This window comes from Gobius niger (assembly GCF_951799975.1).
Source record: "Gobius niger genome assembly, chromosome: 5".
Taxonomy (NCBI): Eukaryota; Metazoa; Chordata; class Actinopteri; order Gobiiformes; family Gobiidae; genus Gobius; species Gobius niger.
In genome coordinates this window covers 37,948,895-37,973,327 of record NC_136856.1, presented here as the reverse complement: position 1 = coordinate 37,973,327, position 24,433 = coordinate 37,948,895, and the positions used below count along the sequence as shown (strand labels likewise).

The 24,433-nt window shown below is 43.9% G+C and overlaps 1 protein-coding gene across 1 annotated transcript; it reads right to left on the bottom strand.

The window, feature by feature from the left end:
* Window positions 1-8,509: 8,509 nt before the first annotated feature.
* On the bottom strand, window positions 8,510-23,605 carry pnp4a (purine nucleoside phosphorylase 4a). Its single transcript, XM_079556795.1, has 7 exons — window positions 23,579-23,605; window positions 19,422-19,585; window positions 15,890-15,993; window positions 10,946-11,121; window positions 10,007-10,197; window positions 9,732-9,811; window positions 8,510-8,901 (listed from the first exon to the last, which is right to left on the bottom strand). The coding sequence occupies exons 1-7, from the start codon at window positions 23,599-23,601 to the stop codon at window positions 8,659-8,661; spliced, it is 981 nt and encodes a 326-aa protein (XP_079412921.1). The 5' UTR covers window positions 23,602-23,605; the 3' UTR covers window positions 8,510-8,658.
* Window positions 23,606-24,433: the final 828 nt, after the last annotated feature.

The following is a 24,433-nucleotide window of genomic DNA, read 5'->3' as shown; positions in this document are numbered from 1 at the left end:
GCCGCCAGCAGAGGGCGGAGGAGGCATGCGAGTGAGATCCTGAATGTGACTAATTTATGAAACTGTAAATACCTTGAGATGTTTTGAATTTATAAATAAAGTTTGATATGGAAAGTGTAAAAGCTTTTTTCACTCGTGTTTTTAGTCCCTTCTTTGACTTTGCTGGTACAGCGGGTCTAGACCATCAGCTTTTATAAATATTGATGGTGATGACTCAACGAATGGGAAAAGTCATTACCAGCTTATTTCAGTTTTGAATTTCTTTTGAGCAAATTGGGAAATGATGAAGTTCAAAGCTGAACAGAACCAACTAACCCCAGAACAGCTCATATATCAACTGAAGTAAGAGGAGCTTTACTTTAGTAGAAGTATAAAGTATTGACCAAAGTAATCTCTTAAGTAAGAGTAAAGTACCTGGGTAAAGGCTGAGGAATGTGAGTAACTAAGCAAAAGTCTGATTTAAATGATGACAAACAAAACATAAAATAATGTGAAAATCATAGTATTTTGTAAATAATTCTCCAGAGAAAATACTCAAAAATATTAAAACACAAACAATATTATCTATTTTATAACTTGTTGTGCGGGGTTCCCCAGGGCTCTGTTTTGGGCCCGATTCTTTCTTTATTCTATGTCCTTCCATTAGAACTTTGATGATGTTTCCTATCATGTGTTTGCTGATGATATTCAGCTTTACTCTTTTAAGACCTCTGAGATCAGGAAATGAGCCTCTGTGCTCAAATGTCTTGCGCAGGTTAAATAACGGCTTGGCGCAAATTCCCTGAAACTAAACTCAGACAAGACGGAGGTGCTGGTGATCGCCCCGAGGATGCTTTTCCAGGGGTTCTCCAGTATTTGAGCGACCTGAGTCTGTCTGCTAAAACAAGCCTTAGAAAGCAAGGCGTTAACTTTGACAAAGCACTGTCCTTAAAACATCACTCAAAACCGCTGACAAGGAATAGTTTTTACCAACTGAGGAAAATCTGGAAACTTAAAATCATTGTGTCCAGAGATGATCTTGAAATGATTATCTACGCCTTTGTGTCTTCACGTTTAGACGACTGTAACAGTTTAGTCTCATGTCTCCGTCTCGTCTTCAGCAGGTACAAAACGAGGTGACTGACTCGCAAACAGAAGCCAGTTTATAAAAGCAAACTGAAAACCTACTTGTTTCAGAAAGGTTTTATGACCATCATGTTTCGTGACTGTCGCTGTAATTTGTATTTCAATGATCATTGTATGAAGCACTTTGTGACTTCACTGTCTGTGAAACGTGCTATATACATACATGTTACTTACATGAGTCACATGAAGCTTTTGCAGCCTAAGGATTTACTCACAGAGTGAAGGTACTTCATTAGAATTTTACTCATGTTGATGTAAAAGTAGCATATGTAAAACTACTCTAAAAGTGCAATTACTTCAAAAAGTAATTGTACTTGAGGAAATGTGAATATGCCCGTTCCTGCACATCCGAACCCCAAAGCAATAGAGAATGAAATGTTGGTGAATCTTCTCCGCTCACCTGCGATGTGGACAATGTGATGGACAAATGGACCTCGCTGACCTGCAGTCTGACACAGGCAGAGCATTGCAGGTCACTGTCACTCCTGGATTTTTATTCTTTCCTCCCCCCCCCGGGAGAGGCATGCTCAGCCCATTCTAGTCCTCTTTGGATCTACTTATATTTGTGAGCAAACGTTCTCTGTGATCAAGTTCACCAAATCAACACACAGATCCTCTGTCTCTCAGCTCTTCTTCGTATATTCACCTCTGACTCCAGTGCCCTAATTCAAGCCCAAAGCAGACTGGATTAAAGAGGTCAAATTAACTGAAAAACATTTAAACAAATGATTGTGTTTTGTAAAAACAATTTTACTAAAAACTATTTCTGCAGGTCTCCCAGCCCAGGTGTAAAGCCTCACAGCAGTGATGGACTGACCTCTGTCAGCAGAGGTCAGCTATGTGGACTGTGCGGGCGGGAGGGGGGTTAAAGTTACACTGTTTTAAAGTTTTGTAGTGGTTTTGGAAACTAACCAGCTAAAATAAATGTCAGTAATACAATGTTTGTTTAATACAATTTTTAGATAAATATTTATTAATGTTATCTATTACCGACACCAGGTATTTAAAATATATAATTATAATTCAAGTTCATATGCCCCCCTGTAAAAATTAATTGCCCACCCACATAAACAAATAGTTCTGTCCAGCAGAGGGCGCCACTGTCCTGCAGCTTTCTATCATTGCTTTTAAGTCATAGTTTTAAATGAAGAAGTTTCTCTCTGAAAAACGTCAGGAACATTTTATTGAGCCGCGTCACAAAGGTCAGGGTTTTCTCCTCGGCCTCCAGGGGGCAGCAGTGAGACCCTGCAGCCGCTCACGGAGCTGGTCCAGCCCTGACCCAGAGCTGGGCTTGGATCTTTCTGAGGCCGGCTCCTCTGGGACCATGGCTGGACTCTGAAGAGCCTCTGTCTGGTCCGGTCCGGTTTGGCCTGGATCTGGTGTAGTCTGGTCCGGCCCAGTTTGGCTTGAGCTTGGCATAGTCTGGTCTGGGGTCAGGTCCAGTCCAGGTCTATTCCCGCTCTGGTCCAGGAGGCGGTCAAAGATCTGCTCCAGGATCCTGTGGGCGTGGTCCTGCTGAGTCCTGATGACCAGGACCTGGGACGGTCCGGTGGAGACCCTCAGCTCCGTCACATCCCTGGACACAAGCACCATTTACAGATTCAGAGCCATAAGTGTGCTGCTTTGGGATCGGTGTAAAACTGGGAAACAGTGGGGACTCAGGTCCCAGAGCAACCCCTGCCCCGGTGAAGGATCACATCTTTATCTAAGACAAGGATCTCGAACCTGAACTCACTGAGTTTCACAGTTTTTGAGGAAAATCAGTCTGTTCAGGAGGATTTGTGCTGTTGAAAATGTCGGGTCTATTAAAAGGTTGTAAATCCTTGTTCTAGTTAAGGTATGACCCTTCTCCGGGGCAGGGGTTACTCTGGGACAGTCCCTGGTTTGAGTCTTTTGTCCTGAGTCCCCATTGGTGGTTTTCAGGTTCTGGAAGGATTCTGATTTCCCTTCATCCCAAATAAAGCTGAAGAGAAAAAGAACCTGGTCCTGTCGGGGCCAAATGCGGCCGAACAGATTATTTGTTATATTTAAAAGCGGGTCACTGATAAATTGCACTAAATACATTAGAACTACATTTCCCATAATGCACTGCACGTTGAGCACCAGCTGCTAAGCGATGATGTCATCGCTCCGAGTCCAATGGAGCTTTCGTCCTGTTCTCTATAATGGGCTCATGTATCTGATTATAAACATCTGATCACACAGAAATATCACTTTTACTCTGGATTTACATTCACTGACGTCTTTTCTGGCAGTAATAGGTGGTGTTCCCATTTTAGAACTTAATAATGTCATAACGTCAGGTGGAGCAGGGCCAATACAACTCTATGGGGAAATACAGTTTTTGTAAGAAAACTTTGTAAAAGGTGTTTCCTGATCAGTATTTGACAGTGATTGGATTCACTAACCTGACACGTTATTTTCATGGCTAAAAGTCCTTTCTACTGACCAACATCACACTTATGCTTTTGAATAATGTCACCACTTTTGGACGGCTGTCAGAGAAAATAACATTAGCTTATATAAGAATCTGCAGTTCGCCAGTAACCATAGTTACCATCAGGGAATGTTCAGTTGCACCTCCACCTCAGTTTAAGACTAGAGGCTCTTTAGAATGTTGTGATGTCACATGACCACGGCCGATTATCACATTATGTTTTCCACACACAATGAAAGCATATTTGAAACATAAAAATACTTTCATTTTGCCTGGAGAAATGGTGAGCTGTGTCTCATTAGCGCCACATACTGCATCTGCAAGACTTTCATTTAGCATCAGCTCGAAAGTAAAAACACTGATCATTTTTTTAAATAATTTTTGTATATACCGTAAATGCTCTAATATAGTCCGGGGCCTTTATTTACTCAAGGGCATATAGGACCAGGCCTTTATTGGAACCAGGCCACAATTAGAGACAGGCCTTTATTTCTATTTGAGCAAAACGGACGACCAGGAAAACGAAGAAAAACTTTTTTTTGTTGATTCATTTATTAATGAATCAACATTAATCAACATTTCAAACCCTCTCCCAGCGGCTGGAACATTGACGCCTTTTATTTTGTCGGGACAACAGGAAGTGTTTCGTTGCTGTTAGCGGAGCTTTGTCATCAATGTCACTGCAGGTTTCTGTTTCGTTTTTACCGCGGACCGGATTATTTGTTGTTATCTTGTGTAAAAGGCGAGTTTAGACGGAGCGTTTGTGTTTGTGATTGATCATGAGACTGACCCGAGAGAAGACGAGACGCTCGCGCTGATGGGAGGAGTTATTTTGAGGCGTGGGACTGACCTGCACACGGAGCAGCTGGACGTGCTTTGAAGACGCGATGGAGACTTTATTAAAACCCTGGAGGGTCACACAACATTTGTTGCCCTGTTTCCAAATATAGTCACAGGAGGTTTGAAAAGTGGCTAAATCTGTGTCAAAGTTACGCTCGGATCAGCTCCTCCGCAGCGTCCCCATCGGCCCGGGTTCAGTTTGTTACTTCCTGCACGTGAGTTTTCATTTACACCAGTGTGAGACAAATTGGGGAATATTTCTACCGCTATAGTTTCTAATATTAGCCCCGGCCTGTTTTAGAGACCGGCTTTAATTTGCCTCCGCCAGCCGCGAACCCGGCCACTGTTAGAGACCTGGCCGCTAATGGAATACAGGCCAGTATTATAGAATTTACAGTAATTGGAAATAAATGCAGGCGTCAACACTTTAAGTTGCTCTGTTGAGGTGTTTTTGTTGCTTTTTTGTCATGTTTTCATCTCGTTTTTGTTGCTGATTTAAAGCTTTTTTTTCCAAGAACTGAAGAACTGAAGAAAATGTAATCGTTTCAAGTGCATATGACACATTATTATGACACATTATTATGACACATTATTATGACACATTATTATGACACATTATTTTCCAGAGGCAGACTTATGATGAAGGGCCGATGGTCTGTACCTGGTCCTGGTCCGTCGGAGGATCCAGCAGAGCAGCAGCAGAATCAGCAAAACCAACATCAGAACCACCAGAGCCACAGAGAACAACTTCAGACTGGACTGATCCGCCTCCATCGCCCCCTGCAGGTCAGACATTAACACTGTTCACATGAACACACTCAGACTCCACTGTGAGCTCTTCTACAGAGCTGCTTCTTTGGTCCAAGCACAGACTGTATTAATAAGCTCCAGCATTTTTAAAATAGAAAACAGTAAAAGGATGAAATGCCGATGTGGCACATGTTCAGACAAGCGTGTGGAGATCAACATGACAAGTCCGTGTTCAATACTGATGTAAAGAGGAGGAAAAGCTTCAATGGAAAGTCCGTCGGATACATTTCCTCACGGTCACAAGAAGAAGTCGCCACAGTAAGTCATTTTACAGTCTATGGGTCCAAGTTTAATGGCGGGAGTACACTGTGAAATTGTCTTTCTTTCGTCAGACTGCACAACGTGGGGAAGATCGTGAGCAGACACTGACAGGTCATCTCTGCAGCAAGAGGATGTCCCACTCTGCAGCGAGAGGATGTCCCACTCTGCAGCAAGAGGATGTCCCACTCTGCAGCGAGAGGATGTCCCACTCTGCAGCAAGAGGATGTCCCACTCTGCAGCGAGAGGATGTCCCACTCTGCAGCGAGAGGATGTCCCACTCTGCAGCGAGAGGATGTCCCACTCTGCAGCGAGAGGATGTCCCACTCTGCAGCGAGAGGATGTCCCACTCTGCAGCGAGAGGATGTCCCACTCTGCAGCGAGAGGATGTCCCACTCTGCAGCGAGAGGATGTCCCACTCTGCAGCGAGAGGATGTCCCACTCTGCGACTCGTGTTCCAAATGATCAGACGCTGCCTGATGTCGGTTGTAGCTCGTCTTTGGTCGTACGATGGTTCTATTTTAAATCTCACTGTCCGACCTCAGACCTTTCAGCTCTCACAACGACTGATCACATGTCGCAGACGGCCCGAATCGCACAGTGTACACCAGCCATTTTGGGAAATATCACAGTGTTCACATCTTTGCTGTTACCATGGAGGCCTGTCATGTTCCTAAACCATACAGTGGATCATTTGAGTCAATACTTCTTCTAATTCTAAACTAACCTGAGCCTGATGGAGGTGGAGAGTTTTCAGCTGTAGTTACCTCCGTCTGCAGTCGCTGCAGAGATGATCTTTGTTTCAGAAATGACCTTTGTTTCAGAGATGACCTTTGTTTCAGAGATGACCTTTGTTTCAGAGATGATCTTTGTTTCAGAGATGACCTTTGTTTCAGAGATGATCTTTGTTTCAGAGATGATCTTTGTTTCAGAGATGACCTTTGTTTCAGAGATGATCTTTGTCGTAGCTCGGCGAGTGTCTTTCAGACCTGTTTAAATCCAATCAGAAAACATAACACTGACGACGCCATGGCGACCAGTCAGGAGCTAATGCTGTGTTCATGTACCTCCAGTACTGAGGAAAATGTTTTCTCCAGTTGGAAAACGCAGATAAACAAATGCAGTGACAGTAACTACGCTTGGAACACACAGGTGTGTACGAAATGGGAGATAAATGAGTCATGTGAACTGGAAAGTGCATGAGATTATAACTTTAGCATCCAACGCTGCTCCTCCGTTTTATTTCTATAACTGGGAATTTTGCCGCTTAGAAATGACGACTTCCAACCTGAATAAAGTCATCTGTGAACGTTATATGAAGGTTTAATCAGCAGATACTTTATAATTCAGAACATGACGTTATGCCGAACAGTTTGATCATCCAGGCCAATAGATGCACTTTTTAACTGCATTTTAGAATCAAATCCTGGATGGCAGAAAACTTTCTCCAGCTTAACCAGGACAAAACTAAAATGTTAATCTGAGGCCCAGAGGGAGAGACTTTTACCCAAACTACAGTCACTGTTTATTAATCCTTCCTCACAGGTGAAGAACCTGGGTGTGATCTTTGACTCTGAGCTGGCGTTTTTAAGAATATCACAAAGACAGGTTTTTACCATCTAAAGAACATAGCCAGAGTCCGCCCCATTCTCTCTCGGGCCAACACGGAGACGCTCATGCATGCTTTTATCACCAGTCGTATCGACTACTCTTAATGCCCTGCTCTCTGGTCTTCCCAAAAAGAGGATCTCAGGTTTACAACTTTTACAACATTCAGCAGCTCGTGTCCTGACGAAGACCAGGAGGCGGGACCACATTACACCGGTTTGAGAATCGCTGCATTGGCTCCTCGTGTGTTTCAGGATCGATTTTAAAGTTCTTTTAATGTTTTTTAAGTGTCTTAATGGTCTTGGTCCTTCTTATCTCTCAGAACTGCTTTTACCTTACGAACCTTCACGGCCCCTTCGCTCCTCCGGCAGAGGTCTCCTAGTTATTCCTAAAGTCAACAAAAAGACTCAGTATTACGGCCCTCGCCTCTGGAACCACCTGAGGAGGAGCTCAGGGCTGCAGAGAACCAGAATGTTTTTAAGAGCAGCTCAAGACCCACCTTTTTAGCTTAGCTTTTAACTGACTAATCTATTTATTTAATCCTACTATATAAAATATATAGGAGGGTGTGCCAGGCGTATTTTTTTAAAGGTTGTAATCCGTAAAGCACTTTGTGATACCTTTTGGTATGAAAAGCGCTTTATAAATAAAGTTTGTTTGGTTGATTGCTTGATCTCAGGGTCAGAGTTAGGTTTAGCACTTCTGCATATCCAAACCTCAAAGCGCTTACAGCCTGTGTGCCAGTGTGATGCCTCATTTCAAGACCTTCTAGTTTCTAAAAATGTATGTAAGATCTGTGTGAGTGAAGCACAACTTACATCACCCTAATCATAACCCCCGCCTCCTGATCCAGGGGGACGGCAAGTAGCAGGTTATTGTGCATGTTTTGGGTGGACAGAGGAAATGGACCAGACACAGAGAGAGCAGCACATTAGTGAGTATTAAAAAGAGAGAAATGAAGGACAGCTTTTTGATTGTGTCACATGTTTATTTACTTGGACTTCAGTGAGTTAAAAGCCTGGGCTGCAAACCACAAACTCCTCTTTACACTTTTACCCTTCACTCTGAACAAACGCCCAGATCTAGACTCTGCACAAGGAAGCACAACATCACTGACACAACAGAGTCAACTACATTTGGAAGTATTTCTACAGCTCTGATTCTGACTTTGACCTTTGAAAAAAAACTAACACTGAGTTTATTCAAAAATTATGAAATTGCCCTTTGGAACTAATATGTCACAAAATAAAACCACACATTTAAACCTGGCTCTGAACATTATTATTATTATTACTATTATTATTATTATCGACAATTATGGCAATTTTTAACAATAAAACGCCTTATATCTAAATGAAAACATAAAATGCATGTGGTTGGTCAACAGCAGAAGCTTCAAGATGATATCTCTACGTTAGTGTTTTTCCCTGTTTCACTGCAGCATCTCGGCTTAAATACAGAAATTATTATTGAAATGGCCTATTGTTTTGTGGATAGAGATAATTGGAGTCATTTTAATGCATCAACATATATATTATTTTTCCCAGATTGTAATAAATAAAGTGTTGGTGGTTTCCGCCTCACACTGACACGTCACTGCCGGCCTCGCTGAGCTGCAGCGCCTCCGTGTGGCCTGTGGAGATGAGGTCGTCGGGGCAGGTCTCTGTGAGCGCCCCCTCCTGGTCAGGACCGGTGTTGTTGTTGATGTCGAGGCGCGACACGAGTTCCGTGACGAGGCTCTGCAGCGTCTGAGCGCGACGCCGACCCACCGCCAGCACGGCCTCATGGTCCACGGCCTCGGGGTCATCGTACGACTTCACCACCTGCGGACGGACAGAGGGGTCAGGGTCAGGGTCAGGGGCCTGAGGGCCTGAGGGCGCGCCCAGCTGGATGGAGCACCCGGGCATAAAGATCGAGGACATCAGACACGGACAGTGTTTAACTCATACGGTTCGATAAATGAAGTGTTTAGTTTGACTTGATAGGGCTATAAAAGCCTCTAATGCTAAAGGAAGAACATGAGGCAGCGCCATGTACATTTTCTCTGACTTTCTAAACTGTCAACTTAAATGAGAGAAAATGAGTCCTCATGTATTTCTGAGCCACTGCAGTTTCTGTTCATCAGCTTCAATGAACAGTTTAGGGTAGGCCGGATAGAAGGTTTATGCACAACTGCAGCCTCTGGAGGGTCCTACTCCTTGATGTTCGGGAGACTCCAGAGGCACCAGCAGCTTCAAATACCTGTATGCTGCTTTGTAGCAGCTGTTCTATTCATCTGATGTGTCTGTCTGGCAGAAACCGTCCTCATTGTGCCTTTATCTGCACAAACCCGAGTGAATCTGAATCATCCACAAATCTCTTATCAGTATGATGATTACGCTTAATCTTTCATGAAAAATCAAGGTTTTCATTCCTAGACCAAGGCATTCAACTATTTCACGCTTTTCATCAGCAGAGAAATCCTTTTTCTTTCACATATTGCTTGAAAATGATGGTCTGCTTAATAATGTGGAACGTTTATTACTTAACTGTTCTTAACCTGACAACTAATCATCCCAGGTCTCTGAGATTAATGTCAGTGATTCAAAGAGCCTGAGACACAAAAACATCCATGAGTTTCATTGAAAAACATTTAGCTCTCTGGAGGGAGTACCTTGTTGGTGATGAGGGACAGGCCGAAGACTCTGAGTCCACAGTGAGTGGCCACTACCACCTCCGGAGCCGTGCTCATACCTGAAACACACAGAGGGTTATTCATGTTATGTTTCTCAGACTCAGTCACTTTTATGTGAGCTGAGTTTTTGATCGTGCACAACGGGAAACTTTTTTATTTTCATCAAGTTTATCAAGTTAAAGGCAGTTATCGATCCGTGGGACAAAGAGGAAACTGTTCATAAAGACTTTAGAGACACAGGGGGCGGGGCTTACCCACGGCGTCCACTCCGAGCCGGTGCAGGAGGCGTGCCTCTGCGATGCTCTCGAAGTTAGGCCCACCCACCATGGCGTACACACCCTCCCTCATCACCTCGGCCACGCCCAGCTGCTTCCCAATCTCCATGGCGACGCGCCGCAGCCCGGCGTCGTAGCAGCCGGACATGGCGGGAAAACGGGGCCCGAACCTGAGACAGAGAGAAGATTGAAGTTATTTAAATGCGTAACAAACGAGTGTTCCACAGGGCTCACACTCGGCCCACAGCTCTTTGTCCAGAGAACCTGACTCAGACAGTGGAGAGAAGTTTTTTAAATGGATAACCAACGAGGTGTTCCACAGGGCTCACACTCGGCCCACGGCTCTTTGTCCTGAGAACCTGAGTCAGACAGTGGAGAGACGTTTTTTAAATGGATAACCAACGGGGGTTCCACAGGGCTCACATTCAGCCCACGGCTCTTTGTCCTGAGAACCTGAGACAGACAGTGGAGAGACGTTTTTTAAATGGATAACCAACGAGGTGCTCCACAGGGCTCACACACCTCCCACGTAGGAAAATGTGTTGGAGCCGCTCGAAGTGGTAAATACATCTTGTAAACTCAGAGACCTCTAGACTGCTACGAGTTCGTATACAAGATGAAGACAGTGACGACATGTAAATAATGGACTTTTCCAGGTTGAAATGTGTGGTTTTATTTTGTGACATAGCAGTTCCACAGATTTGTTTTGAGGGATTTTGGATCGAGTTTAGTTCTTGAATAAACTAGTGGAAAAATGTAAATGTCTCCTTGTTTTTTGGTTCAAAGCTGAATAAATCAGTCAGGAATCAGATCTGTAGAAATCCTTGTGTAAAGCGTAGGGGCGACTAAAGTGGAGATGTTGTTAAAGAGTGGAATGAAAACGTTAATATTTCTTCAAAAAACGCTGATGTTTCTCACCGGTCCAGGTTGGGTCCGCACAGCGGGTTGAGACCACACAGTCCGGGGAAGTTGATGTGGTCTTTGAGGATCATGATGTCACCGGGTCGCATCGACTCGTCCAATGAGCCGGCGGCGTTGGTGACGATGAGGGTGTCGACGCCGAGCAGCTTAAACACTCGCACCGGGAACGTGGTCTGAGAACAAATGGTTCATAAGTTATTACAATGTTTATAACAATGGAATAACGCGTATTAAAGCAGAGCCAAATATAACACTTCTTAAAGACCAAACACTACATTCTTGATGCCACAAACTCAACATTTCTTAAGATTTATTTCTTGAAATTTCAACAGAGGTCGTGTTCATGTTGTAGAATCTATTCCAGCACAAACAGAAAATGTCCAAATGTTTTTATCATTATTATTTAACAGTGATCGGAATCACATTATTCTTATTCTACTGCCCAACATCAAGGGTTTTGAATATTGTCTCCACTTTTTATGAGGAAATGATTAGACCATAGTTCATATGAGCTGGAACAGAAGACTTTGAACTTTGTGACAGTTTTTGTTTCATGTGAGTTGGCCCAGGAATTACAGAGGAAGGGGGGGGGGGGGGGGGGGGTTCAGGTGACATCACAGCGTTCAAAAGGCCTATGACTTTCTTCTACAGATCATGGACCCAGCCATTGATGTTGTGAAAGTCTCCTGCCGCTCACATGGGAGTGTGAAATCTTCACATTCTCGAACCAGAAAACAACCGATAAGCTCTTTTAGAAGGTCGGGACTTCACATGAACGCAACCTATTCAAAAGCAGATTGTACGCAACGGGAAACTTTTATCTCAAGAAGCAAAGAAGTTACAATGGTTTATCAAATGTCATCAAAAACAATAGTGGGCACATCGTCACAGTCAGTTAATAACTATATATCTGAATATGGCAGATAAAGGAAGTGTCTCTTTAAGTCATGGGTTCAAGGATTCATTTAATGCAGGTCTGAATGAAAAAGTGTGACGAGCTCCGGTCTCCCCTGTCATGCTTAGAAACCAGAAGTCACGTATTTTTGAGTAATCTGTAAAAACTCTGATGGCGGCCATTTTAGGGATAGGTTTGCCTGAGTCCTCCTAGGAACGCCCCCACCTCCTGGACACGCCTCCGAGCTTTCGTCACCAGCCGAGTAACCAACCACTGCCCCTCAGCAGAACCCCCTCCCCACTGATGCCACAGACAGCGTGTGGAGGGGGCGTGTCGGAAAGGGTCAGAGGTTCTTAAAGAGACAGAGGCCTATTTCAAGACATTCACTACAGCCATTTTGAGAGAACAATTTTATACAAGGCAGTTATTCTAATTTACTGCAGTTACAGACCAACAGAAGGTTTGGTCATCATTGTAGTGTGATATAGACTGGTGCTATGTGATTGAAAAAATCATAATACCCCCTCTTTAAATACTAAGTTTAAATATACTAAATACTAGATTTAAATCACACTGTTTTTTTTTTACAGTGACATTAGTTTTCAGTGATAATACAGTGTGTAAAAAATGGTTATTTGTCCAAACGTCTTCATAACTTTCTGAACACATGTTAACTATCCTTAGACCTGGAGGGAGTTTTAGTGAATGACCCTCGTCCTCCTCCTCCTCCTCCTCCTCCTCCTCCTCCTCCTCCTCCTCCTCCATTCACTGTTGTTATGACCGTCACAGCGTCACGTGACCAGGTCCCGAGTTCCAGCCGCAGACTCAGACCTGAGACAGCAGTTTTCTCGGCTAAGATAATAAGGATGAAGGATGAGCAGGGAGCAGTCAGAACGGACACTTCCTCACACACGACTTACGGACCTTCCCCCAGGACAGTCTGCAGGAGGACACGGGAGGGCATCCGACTCACTTTACTGCCACTACTATACTATTCTGCTGCAGCTAAAGCCTGGTGAGACACAGAGCTCTTTGTTCAGTCTCTGCAGATTCTTTAGCTCCGCCTCAGGGTCACCTCGGCATTTACCTCTGAAAACGCCTTTGTTTTATTCAGGGCTGAAGGAAACTCACTCACACGCTCCTAGTGACGCTTTAAATGCCATCGACTGGACCGGGTTGATCTCCTGAGGCTCCCTCTGACATAGGCTCACTCACTTTGTGCCTTTTTTCTATCGTATGACACGTTTAAACTGTTCATTTGACTCGAGCCGAGGTGCCTCTACTGCACTGCCCCTGATGATCTGAGGGGGGCGCTGTGTGTGAAGGCTCTCATTTGTCCAGGAAGTATTCACCGCTGCGGAGCTTAAATTGTCGACTGGACTGGGTTTGTTGAGTTGAGGACTCTGCCCGGTTTGGGAGGCGTTTCAAACGTAAAGGGAGGATTCAAAGTGAAACCTTCAGAATCAATAGATACAGACGGCATCTCGTCATAGAAGGGGGCGTGGCTTCGCCAAGGGGGAAAACAGAATCTTTTGGGAAACACAATTTTTCACTCTTTTTAGCCGTTTTCTGGCAAAAATATTAACTAATTTATCACACATGCACAAATCAGCTCCATATGGATGTTTATTCACAGCAGATTGTTCAGTAAAAGTGAACAATATGGCAGTCGTAACTAGCGCTAGCAAGCGTTAGCAGTAGCATGATGCTAACATGTAGCGTCATGTCAGCATTCTCTGTTATTTATGTATTTATGGGCTGTTGAACCACTTTGCTCCTCTCCATGTCTTTGCATCTTTATTTAGTGGAAAACTATATTCATAATTCTGCATTTGTTGAAGTAGTTTTTGAATAATGAGAGAAAGTTTAGATTTTTCTCCAAATTGTTTTCCCCTCAACTGTTTTCTGTTTCTGTTTACTGTGATCAGCAAATCTCTTTAGTGCAAATAGCTGCGACTACTGACGCCTTTTGGATGAAGAGGTGAAACGTTTGCCACTTCAACTACAGAGTACAGAGGATGACTCAAGATCCTTCATTGAAGATGGAAAACTCCTGTGCGACTGAGAGCCTACACAGGGAATAAAAAAGTGTCAAAAAGGTGCAATAAAAAAGCGGTGTAAAAAAAAAAAACAAGATGAAAAAGAACATGTTAAAAAGTGGCGACAGCACAGCAACAATGCAAGGATAAAGATCCGTTTTGGTCAGTTTTGGAGGTCTTAGCTTTCAAATGAGGCATTACTCTGGCCAACAGGCCGCAAGCTCCAGTCCAGAAATGTTTAGATTTGGGTAAAACTGAACTGCTCGGTTAAAACCTCTTAAACTGAACTGAGCACATTTTCTCCAGTTCGGCTTTTTAAAAAGTCAAAAAAGTGACACAACGTGGCAACACCGCAAGGAAAAAGATCTGTACAGATGAGTTTTTTAGGCCTCAGCTTTCAAATGAGATAAATGATCACACCTGTCATAGGCAAGAGCTTTTGTCTTGTGATTGGGCTTTACAGCAGTGGGCGGGGTCACTCACCTCCAATATTGTTTGCCTAAAAATGTTACTAAAAACAACCTTTGGGAACATACAAACATAGTCCTCGGGTTTATTGGTTCTTTTGTTAAGAAAATACTCGAAGTTTGAATAATAAGTGCAACTAATTAACTTCAGGTTCAAGTGAACAATGATCAAATATGGTGCCTGCCTTTTCCATGCTGTCATTTAAAGGGGGGGTATTATGCAAAATCGACTTTTTCAAGCTTTACATCATGTTATTATGTCACTCCCTCATTAAAAACATGCCTGAAGTGTTGCGTTGGCACATTCACGGATTTTTGAGTAATCTGTAAAAACTCTGATGGCGGCCATTTTAGGGATAGCTTTGCCTGAGTCCTCCTAGGAACGCCCCCACCTCCTGGAGACGCCTCCGAGCTTTCGTCACCAGCCGAGTAACCAACCACTGCTCCTCAGCAGAACCCCCTCCCCACTGATGCCACAGACAGAGTGTGGAGGGGGCGTGTCTGAAAGGGTCAGAGGTTCTTAAAGAGACAGAGGCCTATTTCAAGACATTCACTACAGCCATTTTGAGAGAGCAATTTTATACAAGGCAGTTATTCTAATTTACTGCATTTACAGACCAACAGAAGGTTTGGTCATCATTGTAGTGTGATATAGACTGGTGCTGTGTGACTGAAAAAAGCACAATACCCCCTCTTTAACTTATTTCAGTACGTCCTCCAAAACCAACACATATATCATCACTGAGCACAGTTATTTACCAATAACATGAGTGAGTTTCATCAACTTACCAGGGTTAGTTTTAGTTACGTAAAGAAATGTACCATGAATTTAGCCAGACAGATCTTTTTCAGACTTCAGAGGAAGCAGGAAGTTGAGAGCACGACCGGTCTCTGCTGATTGGTCAGATGCTACAGTAGTGGGATCTGTGATGCAGGGTGATCTCTTCTGATTGGCTGAGGACTACATGCTTCTTTACATTGCTGATGTACAGCAGAGAGGCCATATGTAAAGTGTGCAGAAATGACCCTTTAAAGGGTTAAGACAAGAGGAGAAACACCTACACTTTATATCAGGGGTGTCCAAAGTGCGGCCCGGGGGCCAAATGCGGCCCTCAGACCAATTTTTGGTGGCCCTCGGCCTCTTGCTGTATCGGTACACATCACCAGAGATGGACCTTTTTATTTGAAATGTAATAATTCTATACAATTCTAACCGAACAACTAACATTTTATTGTGAGACAGAGCTGGCATGAAGGTTTTAAGCTTAAATAGAGGTATGGGGCACAATTTAAACCTCTGCTAGTCGAAGGTTTTGCAGCACTAACTACTGCCCTTCACCCCGTGTACGCTTCAATGTGCGGCCCCCCATGAAAAAAAGTTTGGACACCCCTGCTTTATATCATAATAATAATCATGTAAACATAGACTTGTCTCTTCTCCACAATCGCCTGTATGTGAACTTAAACTCCAAAGGCAGGGGATAAAGGGGAGGGTCAGAGGTGGAGGACAGCGCCCCCTGCCTGCCTGTGGGGGTCATACCTTACAGAGAGAGTGTCCCTCGTACATGTGGAAGCGGCCCTGCATACACACACAGGTCTTCCCCCGCAGCTCCCCGAACACCAGCCGCCCGGCGTGGCCCTGCACTGGAGACAAAACAAGCGGGTCAGCTCTCAGTCGGGCAGGAGTTTTCCATCGGAGACCAAAGGTATTCATAAACCCAGTACAGACGATGGCTTTAGAGGTATGGGCTAACAAATGAAGCAGCTCCTTAAACTTTTGTTCCTGCAGCAAAGAAGAGCAATTAGAAACATGGAAATACAGTCACAGAGAGCACGCCTACGTTTGATCGTTTGGACTCCAGCTGATCGGCCTGAACACGGCCTGTAAAGACTTTCCGCGCTGACCCAAAGATATTTAATAAAACTCTAGAGCAGACATGGCACTCACTGTTTGTGACTGGTTTATTACTTCTAAGTCTCGTGTCTCAGTCAGGACCAGGGGCCACCTTTAAAAAACTGTGCGTGAGACTCAAAGCCAGTGCAAAGTGACTTGTGAAACATGAGGCGGTCATGAGTGGGTTCCAGTCTTTGGTTTTGCTGAAGGCGAGACACACAGAGGGAGGGGCCAGCGCTGCAGCAGCTCGTGCAGAGACGCCACGGGCTCCAAGGTTTTTTACTGAAGAGGGAACTCCGCTTCTCTGATCACACGTATTGGCATCTTCCTGTATATTCCGTCAGTAACAGATCACCATTTTCAAGCAATAAGGGAAAGAAAAAGGATCTCTGCTGATGAAAAGCGTGAAATAGTTGAATGCCTTGGTCTAGGTATGAAAACCTTCGATATTTCATGAAAGATGAAGCGTAATCATCATACACTTAAGAGATTTGTGGATGATTCAGAGCACACTCGGGTTTGTGCAGATAATGGCACAATATGGACGGTTTCTGCCAGACAAACACATCAGATTAAGAGAACAGATGCTACAAAGCAGCATACAGGTATTTGAAGCTGCTGGTGCCTCTGGAGTCTCCCGAACATCAAGGTGTAGGACCCTCCAGAGGCTGCAGTTGTGCATAAAGCTTTTGATTGAAATAGCTTCTGATTTCAGTAAGTATGACCTCCTAATGCTACAAATTCAACAAATGACCATTTTCAGTTAATTACAAGCTTTAAAATGTATTGAAACGATGAGTTGCATAATAATTTGGAACAGTAGATTTTGAGGTTTTTACTATATTTATTTTGGGGAAAAAATCCTGTTATCACTGGGAGATTTTTACAACCACATTGAAATGATCCTCGACCAGTTAAAGACTTGCAAATGATGCTGACTCTCTTTGAGTTGACAGTTTAGGAAATCAGAGAAAGATGTCATTTGCATAATAATTTGGAACGCGGTGTAGACGTATTGCACAGACTTCGTGCGTCATTTCATTCTAATCTTCGTCATTTCTGAAGAAAATCAAGATCAAACGGAACTAGTGACCACACAAGACTTCCTCAAACTGCTTCCTCTCCTGGTCTGTCCTCGTCTCTCAGCAGTGTTTCGTACGGCAGCTATACAGATTGTGTGGAAGAGTGCAATGTTTCATGTTCTTTATAAATTAGATTATATATTAAAATATATCATATATATTATATTACGGGAGGGGAGAGGAGAGGAGAGGAGAGGAGAGGAGAGGAGAGGAGGGGAGGGGACGGGCCGGGAGAGGAGAGGAGGGGAGGGGAGGGGACGGGCCGGGAGAGGAGAGGAGAGGACAGGAGAGAGGAGAGGAGAGGAGAAGAGAGGAGAGGAGGCGACATGACAGGACAGGAGGGGAGAGGAGAGGACAGGATAGGACAGGAGAGGAGAGGAGGGGAGAGGAGAGGAGGGGATGGGCCGGGCCGGGAGGTGAGAGAAGAGGAGAGGAGAAGAGAGGAGAGGAGGCGACATGACAGGACAGGAGGGATGAGGAGAGGAGACGAGAGGAAAGGAAAGGACAGGAGAGGAGAGGAGAGGACAGGAGAGGGGAGGAGAGGAGAGGGGAGGACAGGAGAGGGGAGGAGAGGGGAGGAGAGGACAGGAGAGGAGGGGACAGGAGAGGAGGGGAGGGGAGGGGAGAGGACAGGAGAGGAGGGGAGAGGACAGGAGAGGAGAGGAGGGGAGAGGACAGGAGAGGAGAGGAGAGGAGGGGAGAGGACAGGAGAGGAGAGGAGGGGAGAGGACAGGAGAGGAGAGGAGAGGAGGGGAGAGGAGGGGAGAGGACAGGAGAGGAGGGGAGAGGACAGGAGAGGAGGGGAGAGGACAGGAGAGGAGAGGAGGGGAGAGGACAGGAGAGGAGAGGAGAGGAGGGGAGAGGACAGGAGAGGAGAGGAGAGGAGGGGAGAGGAGGGGAGAGGACAGGAGAGGAGGGGAGAGGAGGGGAGGGGAGAGGAGGGGAGAGGAGGGGAGAGGACAGGAGAGGAGAGGAGAGGAGGGGAGAGGAGGGGAGAGGAGAGGGGAGGAGGGGAGAGGAGGGGAGAGGAGGGGAGAGGAGGGGAGGGGAGAGGAGAGGGGAGGAGAGGAGAGGAGGGGAGGGGAGAGGACAGGAGAGGAGAGGAGAGGAGGGGAGAGGAGGGGAGAGGACAGGAGAGGAGGGGAGAGGAGGGGAGGGGAGAGGAGAGGAGAGGAGGGGAGAGGAGGGGAGAGGAGAGGAGAGGAGGCGACATGACAGGACAGGAGGGATGAGGAGAGGAGACGAGAGGAAAGGAAAGGACAGGAGAGGAGAGGAGAGGGGAGGAGAGGACAGGAGAGGAGGGGACAGGACAGGAGGGGAGAGGACAGGAGAGGAGGGGAGAGGAGAGGAGAGGAGAGGACAGGAGAGGAGGGGAGAGGACAGGAGAGGAGAGGACAGGAGAGGGGAGGAGAGGAGAGGAGAGGACAGGAGGGGAGAGGACAGGAGAGGAGAGGAGGGGAGAGGAGAGGAGGCGACATGACAGGACAGGAGGGATGAGGAGAGGAGACGAGAGGAAAGGAAAGGACAGGAGAGGAGAGGGGAGGAGAGGACAGGAGAGGAGGGGACAGGACAGGAGGGGAGAGGACAGGAGAGGAGGGGAGAGGAGAGGAGAGGAGAGGACAGGAGAGGAGGGGAGAGGACAGGAGAGGAGAGAAGAGGAGAGGAGAGGACAGGAGAGGAGGGGAGGGGAGAGGAGAGGAGAGGAGAGGAGGGGAGAGGACGGGAGAGGACAGGAGAGAAGGGGAGTGGACAGGAGAGGAGAGGAGGGGAGAGGAGAGGACAGGAGAGGGGAGGAGAGGAGAGGACGGGAGAGGACAGGAGAGGGGAGGAGAGGAGAGGAGAGGAGAGGACGGGAGAGGGGAGGAGAGGAGAGGAGAGGAGGGGAGAGGAGAGGAGGGGAGAGGAGAGGACAGGAGAGGGGAGGAGAGGAGAGGAGAGGACAGGAGAGGAGAGGAGGGGAGAGGAGAGGAGAGGAGAGGAGGGGAGAGGACAGGAGAGGAGAGGAGGGGAGAGGACAGGAGAGGAGAGGAGGGGAGAGGAGAGGAGGGGAGAGGAGAGGAAAGGGGGGGTTGGGGGGGGGGGGACCCGGTTCTTACCTGTGCTGTGGGGGAACCCGGGGATCTCCGAGTACTTGAAGGCGTCCTGGTTGGTGAGGGCATCGGCGAGCATGCCCAGTCCCGACCCGCAGATGATCGCCACCTGGGGGCGGTGCTTGGTGTGCGCCAGCAGCCAATCAGCAGCCTTCTGGTACTCGTCCTGGCTGTCAATCAAAGGAGAGAGGGGAAAAACCTCAGTGCAGTTACGCTAAAGGCAGGTTTCAAAGCATTTTCCCTGATGCAGGTTTTATATTTACCTCCCCTAGTAATAACGGCTTACACTCATATTGCACTTTACAATCCTGTGTAACCAAGTTTCTCAAAGCGTCACACTGGTGGGGTGCTTTAACGGTACCCAGGGCTGGTACCGATAAGTGACACCACATTGGAAGAAAAACAAGCAAACAGAAGCTATTGGAGTTATGTTGTATTTTTCAATTCCAGCTGCCAATACAAATCCTTTTGCAGATTTAAGCCTCTGCACTTCTCAATTCTGACCATATGGCTTTATATTTCTTTTCTTGAATAAACGTTTTCCAGTATTTTAGCTCTTAGTCCATCTTACTGTGTGAATGTAAGTGTTGGATTGTCTCTCAGTAATGACATAAGTGCAGCTTCTTCACTAAACAGTCACATTTTCTGCATGTTTTGGTCACGTGGGTGAAACTGTGGTCACTTTAGGACGTGCTTCAGTCCCTCTGTCCTCCGTCTGAGCCCATGTTGTGAGAACAGGGTGTTGTTGTCGAGTCGGGAGCCAAAACATTTCAGTATTATCAGTGTCGGAGAAAAAGACTCTGGACCATGAGGCAAACCTTCCACCGTTGATTATGTTCTGGACCATAAACATGTATTTGAGTGATGGGAGTAAAATGAACCTCCAGGTCTGAGTGAAAATCCTGGGGAAATCCAAGGACAAAATGCTACAACCGTCACTGTAATCCACGTCCAAAACCACACAGATGCTGCTTTTGGAAAGGGATTTTGATGATCTGTTTTGATGTGACTCAAATCTCTTACTGGATTTTTATTCCTCATCACTTTCCTTTAAATGTGGACGACATGTTTTCAAAGTTTACTGTAAAAATCCAGAGGAAAGACAGGGATAAAATGCTACGATTGTGTCTTTGTCCAAAATCACACAGATGCTACTTTTGGAAAGGGATTGTATTATTACCTTTTGAGTTGACACAAAACTTTGACTGGATTATTGTTCGTCATCATTTCTTCTACTAATGTGTTAATATTGACAACATATTTTATTTTAGTTTTAACTTTAATCTTTTGACTTAAATGCAATTTAATTTTAGTCGAGTTTTAGTCGACGGAAATTGCATGTCAATTTAGTCGACTTAATTTAAGACTAATTTAGTCGATTTGCATTTATAATATTCATTATAATCATATCTAATCAAGGTCCCCGACTTCATGGGGATGCTTCCACATGAATAAAGCACAAACCTGTTCATTTGGCAGTGAATTTAAATGATCTGAGGCTCTTTCAGACGGTCAATAGATGTTTGGATGATTTTAGTCTCTCCTTTTCATTTTTATTTAATCTTATTTTAGTCGACTAAAATATCTGGACATTTTAGTCATAGTTTTAGTCTCATGAAAAACTTTTAATTTAGTTTTAGTCCAATTTTAGTCGTCAAAAATATCACTTTGACTAAAATTACGACTAAATATTTTAGTCGACGAAATTAACACTGCTACTAATATTCTTAATATTTCCACATTTGACTGTAAAAATCCTGAGAAAATCCAAGAAACAAAATTTCACTGCAATCAATGTCCAAAACCACATAGATGCTACTTTAGCAAAGGGATTTTGATATGACTCAAATCTCTCTCTGGATTATTATTCCTCATCATTCTCTCTACATGTACATTTAATGTCATCAAATTTGACTGTAACAATCTAAAGAAAATTCTAGTTGAAATTCCGGGAATGACGACTGTAGGTTATCCACAAAGCCATATTTACCACATTTGGATGGACATGGAAATCATTCCTTTTGCAGTATTACCAAACTCTTGCAGCATTACGACGACTCATTATTTCTTCTACTGTGTTTTTAATATCAAACATTGCTACGTTTGGAATCCTGAGAAAAATGTATGGATGAAATGCTACAATTGTCCCTGTGACCATTGTCCAAAATCACACAGATGCTACTTTACACAAAACTCTCACTGGATTATTATTCCTCGTCATTTTCTCTACATGTGGATTTAACCTCTTAACACCCGCCAAAACCAAATGCATTCTCTCCTCTTTGCCATTGTCGTCACTTTTTATTTCCCTTATGTGTTTTTGTCACTTTTTTATTACTTTTTTGCTGGATTTTTGTCACTTTTTTGCTGGATTTTTGTCATTTTTTTGCTGGATTTTTGTCATTTTTTTGCTGGATTTTTGTCACTTTTTTGCTGGATTTTTGTCATTTTTTTGCTGGATTTTTGTCATTTTTTTGCTGGATTTTTGTCATTTTTTTGCTGGATTATTGTCATTTTTTTGCTGGATTTTTGTCATTTTTTTGCTGGATTTTTGACATTTTTTGCTGGATTTTTGTCATTTTTTTGCTGGATTTTTGTCACTTTTTTGCTGGATTTTTGTCATTTTTTTGCTGGAATATTGTCATTTTTTTGCTGGATTTTTGTCACTTTTTTGCTGGATTTTTGTCATTTTTTTGCTGGATTTTTGTCATTTTTTTGCTGGATTTTTGTCATTTTTTTTGCTGGATTTTTGTCATTTTTTTGCTGGATTTTTGTCATTTTTTTGCTGGATTATTGTCATTTTTTTGCTGGATTTTTGTCATTTTTTTGCTGGATTTTTGACATTTTTTGCTGGATTTTTGTCATTTTTTTGCTGGATTTTTGTCACTTTTTTGCTGGATTTTTGTCATTTTTTTGCTGGAATATTGTCATTTTTTGCTGGATTTTTGTCACTTTTTTGCTGGATTTTTGTCATTTTTTTGCTGGATTTTGTCATTTTTTGCTGGATTTTTGTCACTTTTTGCTGGATTTTTGTCATTTTTTTGCTGGATTTTTTGTCACTTTTTTGCTGGATTATTGTCACTTTTTTGCTGGATTTTTGTCATTTTTTTGCTGGATTTTTGACATTTTTTGCTGGATTTTTGTCACTTTTTTGCTGGATTTTTGTCACTTTTTGCTGGATTATTGTCATTTTTGCTGGATTTTTCTCACTTTTTTGCTGGATTTTTGTCTTTTTCTACTTGATCTTTGTCATTTTTTGCTGTTTTTTTTTCTCTTTTTCTCTTTTTTATCGCTGTTTTGAAGAAAGCTTTTAGATTTGGAGAACTTGGAGAACAGGAGAAAACATGTTCAGGTGGGAGTTAAGAGGTTAATATAATCACCTTTTACTGAGGAAATTCTAGTGGTGTGTGACCTAAGGTGATCCACAGTGCCAGACATGCCACTGTCTCTCATATCTGTCTCTAAACAAACTACCGTAAGTTTCCGGTTTATTCACATGAATTCCCATGGACTGGCCCAGAATAATCCCATTACCTTAAACCCGTGCTGCTCCAGACATTTGCAGAAATTCCACAGTTACATAATGTTTAACTCTTTCTGTGGATTTTATTTTTTTCTGGATTCATATTTTGTGATTCATTTCACCATCTTGGATAAGAAAACGACGTTAAAGGGCTTGAATTCAAAAAAACGGACACTGATTTTGAGTGGTTTTGAACTATTTCAACATTAAGAGCCGATGGAACAAACAGCTTTTCTCATTAAGTTCATTTCTTTTATTTTGTGTGAGTTAAAGCTTGTTTCATTGGCTCTTATTGCAAAACAGGCCAAATCTATTTTAAAATCAGCATATTTCCCCCCAATTCAAGCACTTTTCAAGCCTTTTTTCTTATCCGTGACAAGCATCTTTTCCAGTTTACACTAAATCAGTGGCATTTTCCTGGTTATTTCCTCTCAGCGCTTCAGGAACCGATGATTCACTGTGACAGTTAGTGCAAAACAGCAAATAATCCTGTCAAACATCATAATCAACTGGTATAAACTTGATTTGAAGTGCTTTTTCTGCCCTGAGGTCGTTTTAAGTGTATATTTTGAAATATTTATAGTGCAGTATTTCATGCGGTTAATCCCTTATTCACTGGAGTAGAAAGTGCAGCTCTTACCTGACGTTGTCTTTGCTGTGCATCGTGTCGGATTTGACAATAAAACACACAAATTTCAGAGTCAAAACGGCTGGATTTCAGAGTAAAAGCGTGGAGCGGATCCTGTTCCCTGGAGCAGAAGCAGGAGGGGTTCTTGTAGTATTTGTCGTAGTAAAGACACCGGAGTGAGAGAGAGATGAAGTTGTGAACAGAGGTTTTATACGCGGCCCGTCACATGACTCTGATTGGACGACAAGCCTCCATTCATAAAAACCGACCAATCGCAGCGAAGCTCTCTGCAATGCTAAGAATAAACCTATTGTGAGTTTTTTTTGTGTGGATTATTTTCCTTTGGACGTGAGGCGGGTGTCAGTGAAAACCAGACGAGCACATTTACAAACGGATTGAATCTCAGCAGCAGGATTCAACTCTGCCACAGGAAACAGGCACAGCTACTGCTCAAAGACACAAGGGCAGAGAAGGAAATGACAAGGCATTCCAGACAGAGAGAAAGATGACCCAGAAATCAAAACAAAGGGGGAAAAATGCAAAAAACAGTCAAATGCAATTCAAACAAATTACAGAAATGGCAAAAAATAATTGAAAATTGTTTTTTTTAAAAGAGTGAAAAAATGTAATAAAAGGAAAACATGAGAAAAAAAGTAGAATAATGAATGTCATAAAAACGGAAAAATGCGAAAACAAAGAGAGGGGTGGGATTAAGTAAGTTCTTCTTCACGCTCCCTTTTCAGGCAGAGTTGATCTTGATATCTACAAGTTACATATGCCATCGCACGAACTGCAGAGGCGAATGCAGAAATTGCATAAAACTGTCGAAATTGCATAAATTGGTTAATTTGCATAATCTAATTGGCG